The sequence below is a fragment of the Canis lupus genome, chromosome 33, assembly GCF_048164855.1.
Source record: "Canis lupus baileyi chromosome 33, mCanLup2.hap1, whole genome shotgun sequence".
Lineage (NCBI taxonomy): Eukaryota > Metazoa > Chordata > Mammalia > Carnivora > Canidae > Canis > Canis lupus.
The window spans coordinates 20,021,277-20,033,837 of NC_132870.1; the positions used below are offsets into that span (position 1 = coordinate 20,021,277).

The following is a 12,561-nucleotide window of genomic DNA, read 5'->3' on the forward strand; positions in this document are numbered from 1 at the left end:
CTATACACACACACACACACACAATTATACACATACATAATATATATATATAACATATATGTTATATTATATAACACTAAAAGTTTGTCAGGCTGAAAGGAATGAAAAGATAAAACTGAAGTAAGAAATGAAGAGCACTAGATACAGTGATGAGGTTGATATATAGAAAAAATATTGACTGTTTAAAACAACAATATTATTGCATCTTGTGGATGTACATAATAGAAAGAAACACTGCTGACTACAATAGTTCTAAAGTTAAGAGGGGACTAAATAAAGCCAAAGTGTTGTGTGGCTTTAGTGTTGTTTGTGAAATGCTAGTGCACCAAATTAGATAGACTCTGGGATGCTAACTTGGATAGATCCCAGTTGAAACATGCTGTCTTTGAGATGCCTAGGAAATCCCCAGCTGGAAATGTGTATCATGAAATGCAATATGCAGTTTTGAAGCAATTGGGAAGGATGTGGATTGGATAAACATGGTGGGGTTATCAGTAGCCGCAGCCATGGTCCTCACTGGAGCATCTGAGGGCACTAAAGAAAGAACCTGAGAAGAGAGAAGGAAGGTAAGAAAAGGGAAGACAGGGGAATAAAGAGGAGAAAAAAGAGAAAAAAAAAAAAAAAGAAACGAAGGCAAGGGAATGAGAGGATAGGGAAGTGTGGATATGGGAGGAAGAGTAAGGAAGGAAGGAAGAGTATCCTTATGGTTTAAAATATTAACAATGCTGGGACACTTAGGTGGCTCAGTCATTTAAGCGTCCAACTCTTAATTTCAGCTCAGGTCAGATCTCAGGGTCCTGGATCGAGTCCTGTGTTGGGCTCCACCCTTAGCACAGACTGCTTGGGATTCTCTCTCCCTCTCCCTGTTTCCCTGCTCATGCTCTCTCTCTCATGAATAAATAATATCTCTAAAAAATATATTAATACTTCACTTGCTGAGGGTTCAGCATGTACCACACATCATAATTAGCCCTTTAGTATTTTTTTTTTCAAAAATTTGATCTTACAACCCTGTGAGGTGGATACAATCACCATCTCTACTTCCAAGAAAAGAAATTGGCTTTAGAGAGATTAGGTAATGTACCCAAAGTAATCCAGATACTAAACAGCAAAATAAAGACAGTAAATCCAGGTATTTCTGACAGGTTTCAAGAAATCAAACACTGTGCGGTAGTGCCTCCCTAATGCTGGATGGGACAAGGCCATAGGAGAGAGGGTTTCCTTACCCTTGCCAAGAGAGTTCTTGCCATTGTGTGAGAAAGAACTTGAGCAAAAGCCATTTAAACAAAGGGACAGAGATTTATTAAGTATAGAAGTAAGGAAGATGCTTTTGCTTCATAGACAAAGTAGTGGTGTCTCCTCCCACATGGAAAGAGGATTCCCCTTTGTCTCCAATGAAGAATTTTATAAGTTTTTACTTTACTTTTTTAGAGATTTTATTTATTTATTTATTTATTTATTTATTTATTTATTTATTTGAGAGAAAGAGAGCTCACAGAGGGAGAGGCAGACCCAGTGTTGAGCAGAGAGCCTGACACCCAGCTCCATCCCAGGAGATCATGACCTGAGCTGAAGGCAGATGCTTAACCAACTGAGCAACCCAGGTGCCCCTTATACTTTTTAAAAATTAACTAATCATGTAAGGAGGGGCTTACTCTTTAACTGTGGGATTATCACTTACATTGGGAGGTTAGTTTTTCCACTGTCTTAGGGTTGTGCAATTACCTGCAAGGAGCAATTTTAAGAATTCTTTATTACTTTTGCTGCCAGAGGGAGTGGGGTATTATGGTCTTCCATGAGTCAGATCTTGTGACTCTTCTTATGACATACTGATATTTAAGTTAACTCTCAGCTTAAAAACCAAAATGGCTTTACTTTGGTCAGCTTGTCTCCTAAGACTCTTCCCTTCCTTCTTGTTTCATCCCTACTCTATGTCACAAAGCTAAGTCAAAGTAAGGAAGAGTCCCAACACTGAGGAAGTGATTATAATTGGTTCACTGCAGCAAAAACAAAATGAACAAAAAATATAAAGTAAGTGACAATACTTCAAGTGTGTTCTTCGGATTTTGCTTTGAAGAGTTCACTGATGTTTTTGACAAAAACAGTTGCCACTGACTGGTAGAAGAGAGACTACAATAAATGGAGGAATTCATAGAAGGTAGATAAAGACAACAATAAACCTGGACTCTGGACTCTTCTTTAGAGCCTGCTCATGAAGAAATAAAGATTGAGAGTGGCTAAGGTATCCAGACAGAGGTTTTGTTTTTGTTCCAAATACCCCAAAGTCATGAATATATTGTATGGTGAAGGAAGTGTAAGCAGCTGGAGAGGTTAAAGAAAAAGGAGAAATAAGATAATTGAATGAGACAGTAATCTGAAGGAACAGGGCCCAGAGGGGAGTTATGAATGTGTGAGAGCCCTGGGAGATCATGACAAGAGGACTGAGGTGAAAGTTGTCCTCAAATCCAAGGAGGGATTTTATTTCCACTAAGAAAGTGGATGTTCAAGTGTCTAAAGAAGGAACTGAATTTCTTTCTGAGACTTATATTTTCTTATGGAGGAGAGAAAAGTAAGTTGCATTTTACTAGTAATAAAAATATTTTTCATACAGCATATGATTCAGTATGACTTTAATAGTAAATAAAATTGAATCATTCATATTTCTCCTTATACTTTCTGAACTTCAAGGGTATAAGATTTATGTGTTTGAAAAATACTATTTGGAGATATTTAAGTAAAAGTTAAAGTCCTTTGTGCCAGTTGGCTCAAAAATGTTTAAGTTCTTAATTACCTTGTATTTCATATTCTTTATTACTGCCAAAAATTATATATATAATCAAGCGTCAATTTCTTTGGTTGTAGCATCCCTTTCCTGAATGTAGACCTCATAAGGTATCATTTAAGAGACAATATATATTAAATATAATGATCTATAGGGATCCCTGGGTGGCGCAGCAGTTTAGCGCCTGCCTTTGGCCCAGGGCACGATCCTGGGGATCCAGGATCGAATCCCACGTCTGGTTTCCGGTGCATGGAGCCTGCTTCTCCCTCTGCCTGTGTCTCTGCCTCTCTCTCTCTCTCTCTGTGACTATCATAAATAAATAAAAGTTTAAAAAAATATAATGATCTATATAATTATCTATATTCATCTTAATCAATGTGTTCCCTTTCCATTGGATGACTGGGGATATGGAAGTGGTCACTATCTGGAATGTCTTATCTGAAAGTTCATAAATGTTATGAATAGAAACACTAGGATGATTTTTAAAAACATGCATGGGTCTTTAAGACCAAAGTCTTGGTGAAATCAAATCAGTACCAAATAATCAGGCTTTGGTCAAAATAAAAAATGTATCTGGAACAGCATCTCCCTAAGGTGAATGTGAGGCATAACTAATAAGTGTTATGAAGATATACAGTTATAATTAAGTGAACTACAAATCTGTTTTGTTGTGGTGAGAACACTTTCAGAGATGAAAACCTTACTTATTGGAATGTGCATGACTGTAAATCATGACCTTAGTAAATCTATAAGGTTGTATTATTACAAGTAGTTATGGATATTACAAGCAAGTCATTTTTCCTTCTGGTTTTTCAGATTTAGGATCTTATGCTCAAAATTGTATACCCATTTGGGACACAGCATTCTGGAATTTTTAATAAGATATAAAATTTCATTTTCACAGAAAGACAGCCTCATTGTAAAGACCACATATCAAGTAAATGAGAAAAGACATGTACATGTGTTTGTGGGTGCTTAGAGGGGAAAAGCTGAAAAGGGAATTGAAAGAAGAAACAACTGGAAAATAATCACCCCATAAAAAGTCAACCACTGTCTCTAGAGTAGTAAATTATAAGTTGAGGGAACAATTTGAAACAGGAAGTTAGGATAGAATGCACAGTTTGTAAAGTTCAAATATTGTAAAGTTGGAGTAAGGAATTTTAAAGTAACTTTAATGTATGAAGGAATTTTGGAACTATGCCATATTGCCTTTTTCACATACTTCTTAAAATGTATGGTAATACTGAGTATAAAATTCCCTATGAATTTAGCCTGTAATTATGTGTTAGAAAAATACTTTTCTTTCCTTTAAAGAGGCAACCTTTACATATTCATATAATATTTTATATATGTACAAAATTTTTGTCAAAACCTAACTTTAAAACTTACATTGAGTATTTCTTATACCTTATTCTGATACTATAATATTGTATTTTCAGCCTGACTTAAAGAAATTGTTTCAAGAAGTCACTGTATTTTCAACTACTTAATGTAAACAATGAACACATGAGGATAGAATGAAGACCAGAGAAAAGAAAGAAAGCATAACTGAAGCAAGTAATCTCTTTTTCCCAGCACTGTCTCCAAGTGCACCCTGGGAAATTTCATAGTTCTTTAGGGTCTTTCTGATACTCCCTCTTCCTTGTCACACACAGTGGAATAAAATTCATGAGCTATGAAGCTGCCTATTTCTGAGCTGAGCTCATTCTCCTCTGAAAAAAGTATTTCTGGATTCATTTAAAATAGCAATCTATTTGCAGTCACTTCTATGTGGCATAGCCATGAACATGGACCTGAATCACAGTCACAAATTTTAGGGTTAAATGGAAACTTTCAAATATCCCAATCAAACTCATTTGTTTTATGTGCAAATTTGGATGTCAGTTCCAGTATACCATACTACCCTGTTTTTATTTTGGTTTTTTGTTTTTGTTTTTTGCTTTTTGTTTTCCCAACAGCTATCTGAATGGAGCAAGTTTTAGGAAATCTGAGGCATATGTCTATCTTACTTGGATTATCCTATGTTCCAAACTTATGGCACTTCCAAAAAACCTACCTCATATTAAAGTTGTATGGCTTAGCTCATGCAAGAGCACACAGTCTTTTGTATAACCATATTAATCAGGCTCTGAATTTATGCTACATACTGGGCTTAGTGCTGGAAGCCACGGTGATATGCATGATGGGGATGGCCCCTGAACTAATGGAGCTCCATAAGAGAAAGACAGACTCAGCCCAAACAATAGAGTGCTATAAGATCTCTGACTGCTGTATGGAGAACAATACAAGTACATTTTTATCTAGAAACTCAACATTTTTATCATAAAACTCAACAGATCATTAAGCCTTTGAACTCTGTATATACTTAGTTTTAAAATCTATTTTCTTTCCGTTTTTAAAACCAATACATAACTATATTTATATTTATTATTTCTCATAAATTTCTATTTATGAAGTTTATATCACTTTTCAAATTTCTCCTCAACTCTTCTGAGTGTCAAAAAGCTATTAGTTTGACAAAACACATTACCACATCCATTTCTATTAACCACAAAACATATAAGATCAAACCCATGATTAAACTACAGCTTAAATGTTAACAGCTGAATTAATTTTAACATGTTACTACCTTGTTAGTTTTCCTATTTGAACTGTTCTATCGCTACTTCAACAAAGAGAACATCAACCATGTAGTCTTTATAGATTGCTCTCTTATTCAAATAGCTATTACTCATTTACTAAAAATAAAGTGAAAAATAGAACAAGGCTTTCTGAAACTATATATCAAGGAGCAAGTTTTATAGCTTCAGTATTGCTTACAAATCAATTTCTTAGAGTTGGTCTGCCATTAGTAGCTTTTAAGACTGCCTCGAGCTGTGTCATTCACTGCTATTTTGACACATTAATGCACTAATGGTATGTGCAAGCTGACATAACTTCTCTCAAGTTCTATTACAATAATTATCAAGACCCTTCAATGAGACATGCAAAGTTAAGCAAGGTGACAAGGAGTATGTAAATACTCAAGTATTCCTGGAGCATTCATTTAAAAATGACAGTGAATAATTAAGAAACTATAAAAACACCAAGATAAGAACTGTCTGCTGAGAACCTCATCAGAGGAAATAAACCATGAATAAAAGAGACAGTCACTTAGAAATGATAGCAGGTACATTTAAGTATTCATTCTCTTTTTTATAAAACAAGGTTCAAAGTTACATGATAACACAAATCACATTAAAATGCTATGAATTATTGGTAGTTCTATTAAATGAGTATACATCTAAGGAGCATATAATATAGCAAAAATGGAATTGTCATCAAAAATCATTTCACCTTTAGTGGGAAGTAGACAACATTCTTTCATGGAAAAAAAAGCATTAATATAAATTAGTAAATATGACACACTCAGGAGGAAAAACTTGGCTATAGACAAAAAAGTACTTAATTTAAAAATTGGCCTTTTGTAGTCTTCCTCCTTCGTTTTATCATACCCCAGGCTAACAGAACAAAATTTCTCCATATAACACTCCTGTCATATTCTGTCAAAAATATTAAATGCCTTCCTGTTTATCTTATCACAATAAAACAAAATTTTCACTATACTGGCTCCTTACCAGCTCATTCTCAACATTATTTTTTACCTCCAATTTGATGCCACTGTTAGGGAATGACATCAAAATCTTTTAATAGAATTGCTTTTCATCCTCACTTTCTTTTTGTCCTGTGAAGGGCCCAGCTCTTTGAAGAAATTTGGTACTCCAAGGGACAACAGAATCAAAATTCAAGACATCAAGTTCTTGACTTTTAACCAACAATTATGTAAAAATGGCGATTTAGGCTTTAGACAGAGGGATGAAAAATCATATGAACTTCAGAGTTGCCAACAGAGAAATGATAAGAATTTATAAGGTAGAGATGGAAAAATTAGAGGTTTACAATGGGATCTAGAATAGAAGACAAAATTGCTATCTTCCCTTGTTTGTCCTATCAAGGTCTAGAAAGTTCCCCCAAAATTCCATGTCAAAGTCAAATAGAATTCAAAAAGCTCTGTAAAGAGATTGGTATGGAAAAGCCCCACTGGCACTCCCAGAATGCCAATGAGTTGTAGAAGGGCCATAAAATTTCCCCCATTGTGAGAAGGATTAAAAAGAAAAAAGAAGCCAGCATATACTGCTGGGCCCTTGTGGTCATAAAGAAGAATCATGCATGGAAAGTGGGGTCAAATGGAGATGCCAACAGCTCTACAAATGCCAGCAGAGAGGGGTGATCCCAGGCATGACTATACTAACTCAGAAGATGGTAGCTCAGAATAGAAGATGTTATTGAAGCAAATTTCATTTTACATCTCTAGCCAGAACACTACAAAATTAGAAACTTGTATTATTCCAGAAAGAATGAGAAAAGACCAAAAAGGAAAACAGGGTAAAAGGAAGGTGGAACAAGAGGCAGAGAGAGAAAAGGAGAAAGGTACAGGGATAAGTAGATCTTGTAATAAACCAGTTAAGATGTCAGACTTAAGTAAAAATGTCAGAATTCTACCCCAGTTCTAATCTTCTGTTTAACCTTGAAAAGTTCCCTAATTTTTCTTTGTCACAGTACCCTTCACTGTAAACCAGAGAACAACAGTACCTACACTGCATAGAGATGGTAAAAAATTAAATGAATCAACTAATAAATTACATAAGGAAAGCTTAAAAATGATAAAGGTAAAGCATTTAAGCAATTTTGGCAAAAAAAAAAAAACACAATAGATTAATTACAGTATGTCCAGGTAATAAGTAAAAGACAGTTGGATACAGTAGAATAATTGTATAGAGAGGAAAAGAACCTGAGTATGGAGTGTACTAGATAGAAACTAAGTATAAAAGGACAGAACAATGACCTGGATCTAGATCCTGTGTTCTACATGCAAAAGGGTCTAATTTAAGTAGGTATATGATCAATGTACAATGGACAGTGGAGGATCAATGAAGGCCTTTAAAAAGGAGGGCTTACATATAAGGCACTAGATTTTGGATGAGTAATCTTGCAAAGTTAGATTGAGAATAAGAGATAAGTTTGAAAAAAGGAAGTATGATAGAAGATGCACATATTTTCATAATAAGTTGACAAGAATACTGACACTGAAAATTAAAAGGAATTTAATTTTCATTAGAAATATAAATCAGAAAAAATACAGCAAAAAGATAGTGCTATGAAAATAATTTATTCCCAAATGCTGTGATGTCCATAAACCAAAAAAAAAAAAAAAAGAAAGAAAAAAAGAAAAAAATGAGAGGAATATCTGAACACTTAAGATATTTTTCCATTTATAGATAGATTTAAAATACCTCTATAAATTTTATACAATGGACTAGCCTTGACCAGTCCCCAAGTCAACAGTATGAATCCTTGTTCTAATCTCTGTTTATGAACTCTGTATGATTAAGTGTTGCAAGTCAGAAAAATTCAATTTTAACCACACATTGATCATCTTGCAGGAATTTAAAAACAAATGTTGAGATTTTACCATAACATTTAGTTGCATGTTATTAACTTAGACTCTTAAAAATTTCCTCTGTGTATGTAATGATTACAGATTATTTTTAAATTCTTGGTCTACATTTTAAAGAATGCTATTTAACTCTCCAAGACAGTTTTAGCTTTGTGCTCTAGAGAGGATAGTATTTCAGAAAAAGTGATGACAATATTTCTATTTCACAGATGTGTCATAAAGTGTAATTAATCTTCATGGCTACTTATAAGAAACACAAAATTGTTATTTTTTCTTCTAAGAATTTACCTTATCAGAAATTAAAATGCCAATAATGAATCAGCTATAAAGAGTAAACTTTTATTTTAAATGACAGAGTTTTAAAAAAAACTTTTTAAAAGTATGTGCAAATATGAAATAATAGAAAAAATGAAATTGATCTTGGTCTGAATAGACAGATAAGTGTGGGTCAAATTTTGATTTATAACAAAGAATCAGTTGGGTTTTCAAATATTAATTCCAGAATTTTGAGATTTATGTTGTTAGAATTTATTTTTTATAATATTTAACATGTGACAGTTCAATATTTACATTCATATATAGAAATACATAGTTCATTCTTTATTACTATTGTACATTATTAAACAGTATATTGAAAAGAATGAAATAAATATATAATCTTCTCAGTGTATTTCCTAACCACTGGGGAGTCTGAAATAGCCTTTTTCATCTCTAAATGATCGTTAATTTTTGCTCAAAGAAATAATGAATGACTTACCACAGCAACAAATCAACAGGCATGTCAAAGAATTCTAGGAATTAAGGAAACTGAGAAGTTGACTAGATCAATCTAATTTAGTTGATTGGAAACCAACCACATACTGTTAAGTAAATTGTCCAGCTTAGTTCTGTTATAGACCAAACTAGGATTAAAAGCAAAGTTTCCCAATTCTCTTATGTTATACCACTCAGGATCATTATCCAGAAATGGCAAATGAGAAGTCAATATTCAGAAATGTACTTTGGACACAAGACATGAAATGAACACAACAGTGAAACTCGTACTAACAACAATAACAAGGACCTATTATTTTATATTATTTCAACATCTTTGGAAGGGCTCTTGAAAAACTAAAATTTTGTCTTCAACATAAATCTACATATGATCTAATTGTTCATAAATAATATACAATGAAGACTGTATTTGAAAACTGAACTAATATTAATATGCATGCATAAATAGTCTAGAAAAAAACCCTAAGGTTAAAATCAGAATGAATTGATAATCACTTTTTAAAATTTTTCATTTTCAGATTTAATTTGCTATTTTTTTAAGTAAATAAAAATAGAATATCTAATCTATCTTATTAAAAATGTTTGTTGGAATATCTACCAGTAATAGTCACCTTCCAAAGCCTGAACTTTGCTATTAAAAAAATATGATTTTGGAGGCACCTGGGTGGCTCTGTCTGACTCTTGATTTCAGCTGGGGCCTTGGGGTTGTGAGACTGAGCCCCACATCAGGCTCCATGCTGGGCATGGAGACTACTTAAGATTCTCTTTCCTTCACCCTCTGCCTGCTATGACTTTTTAAAAACCCGACTTCCTACATCCATAGTGAGTAAAAATAGAGAACCTAATAATTATGAATAACAAATTAATTGAATAGTGTTTACACAAGCAATCAGACTGTTACATTGGACTCATTAAATAATTTCATGCTACTACTAAAATGGGAAGAGTATCAGTGTTAAAACATGTATGGAATCACTAGTACTGTAATTTTATCTCCATGTTTTTCTTGCATTAAAAAAATGTTGTTAAAAAAATAAAAATAAAAAAATAAAAAAATGTTGCTACTTTGGCATAAACATTAGTTTTCTGTTTAGTATATAATTTTTTTTAAATTTTTATTTATTTATGATAGTCACAGAGAGAGAGAGAGAGAGAGGCAGAGACATAGGCAGAGGAAGAAGCAGGCTCCATGCACCGGAAGCCCGATGTGGGATTCGATCCCGGGTCTCCAGGATCGCGCCCTGGGCCAAAGGCAGGCACCAAACCGCTGCACCACCCAGGGTTTAGTATATAATTTATTTTTTGGATATTTTTTATAGATTTTCAAACTTTTATAATTTCAAGAGCTAAATGTTTCTCATAGCTTCAGTTTTACAATGGAATCTGGTGAAAATCAAACAATTGTATAGTAGATTTTTTTTTGTATAGTAAATTTTATTGTAATTAATTTTTTCTCTACGTAGGTAGTACTATTTAGCTATTTGAATTCAATATGTTACCATAAAAACTATTAACATATACTTACTTTAGGGGTTACTATTGAGACTTGAATAATTTATAATGATGTGAATTTTAATAGAGAAACTTGACAAACCATCCTGAAAGTAATGTACAGTCTTTGTCTTACCTTAAGTAATATTAGCTAGAGAAGAGGGAAGAGGGATGACTTAAACACACATGGAGATGCTGGTGAATTCTACTACATATAGATAATAAAAAAGGGTTAAAGATTTAAATTAGACTAGCAGAAATTTTGGTTGGATGGTTGAAGAATAAATGAAATATTGGTATGTCCTATAGGAGCTTTAAAGACAGCTGTTGACCCATTTATACGGAATAATTTAAACAATTTTATAATGCAAGACAGAAGCTTAGAAGAATCATTCGTAAGTTCTTTCAGCTATGATATGATAATGTTAATATCTTGAAATACCATATACTCTTATACCACCTAAGATGTTTGACACATGTGAATGGAAGAGTTTCCTCCACTGTAGTGAAGTAGCTCTTTAAAGAAGCCAGCTAGTCAAACAATTTAAAATGTCATGCTGCTTTAAAGTTACGACTTTAATGTAATGCAAAGCATTTTTATCCACTGTATAAATAGCACATGGTATTTGACATTTTCCTACTATTTTGTGGCTTCAGATACACACTCTAAAATTTTTAGAATAAAAAAATTAGTTCAATATTCTAGAAGAGTAGGAAGAGTATGCAGGAGCTTTGGTATAAGGTAGATTTGGATTATAATATAGACTGTGCTACTTACCAGCTGGATAAATGTTTTAAACAGTCTCATTTTCATCATCTATGAAACAGATACCACATCTATATACTTTCTAGGGTGATTATAAAAATTAAGTAATTATTATATAGAAGTCTAGAAAGTACATGATAGAAGCTCAATAAATAGGAGTTATTTTAATATACTTCCCATATCCTTTCAAGAAAGTGCTATGTAAAATATAATGGGTGATTATAAGCAAATTAGTAACAGTAAATGGTGAATGGATAGTCAAAAAATTGTTTATTAGACCTGACAGACTTTAAAGGAATGATTATTTATTAGAAAAAACATATTATTAGTAACAACATAGTTTACTATTCAATTATTTTATTTTATACATGATTCCATTGTGAAACTGGAGAGGTTGGGAAAATACTTTTTAATATAAGGGAAAAAAAATATTGGTCAGTGGGTGTGCCCTTTCTTAGCTAATTCCCTTATTTCATCCAACAACAAATTATGGTCATTCTTTCAACACAAGTTACTGCACTAGATGTTGACAAACAGTGACAAACAAATACAGATACAGATCCTGAGGGCATGAGATGTACAATAAAATGAGGAAGATAAATAAGATGAAATTAATCACATAATAAGTACTTAACAAACTCAGATAAGATAACTCAGTCTCCAAAGGAAGACTCAGATTTAGATTCAGGGGACAGGGAAGACTTCTGAATGAAGAGGTCTTTGCCAATCAAGCACCTAACAAAGTAATAAAGTTTTGGTGACAGGAGTAGACAGTGGAGATTCCAAGTTAACAACCCAGCATATTAGAAAAGTTGAATATAGCAAAATATGTAATAGATCTATTTATTTTATATTATAAAAGCTAGCAAAATTTTATCGTAATAAAATTAAGATAAACGTGGCTACAAATTGTTGAACATGCTAATTATACCATTATCATCTCTTTCTAATAAAATTACTTCAATAAATCCCTAACTTTATCACTACAGTTGTGGCAGACTTGTTCCTTTTTGGTTGGTGGTCTTAACTTTATAATACTGATTAAACAGATCTTTGCATATTTATAGGGTTATCTAATTTTCTTGAGAGCAAATTTCAAAATTTCTTTGATGAATAAGATCCATTTGGTGTTGTATTGGTATGATTCTTTCTCTTAATTTAGAGGCAGCTTCCTGTTTAATCTTCCTTAATTTATTATTACTTTCTGTTCACATTAATGATGCCTTGCTTTTCTATGTTTTGTTGAAACTT

At 32.9% G+C, this 12,561-nt stretch overlaps 1 protein-coding gene across 24 annotated transcripts in view; it reads right to left on the reverse strand.

Annotated features, from left to right (window-relative positions):
- The window catches only part of STPG2 (sperm tail PG-rich repeat containing 2), a 531,130-nt gene that overhangs the window by 61,991 nt on the left and 456,578 nt on the right, over positions 1–12,561 (reverse strand). The window contains exon 13 of one of the 24 annotated variants that reach the window (XM_072810730.1): positions 1,673–1,725. The exons of the other annotated variants lie outside the window; for them this stretch is intronic. Coding sequence (XP_072666831.1) covers positions 1,708–1,725 — 18 coding nt within the window. The 3' untranslated portion in view covers positions 1,673–1,707. Of the gene's footprint in view, positions 1–1,672; positions 1,726–12,561 lie in introns of those variants that run through there. 24 annotated transcript variants of the gene reach the window in all.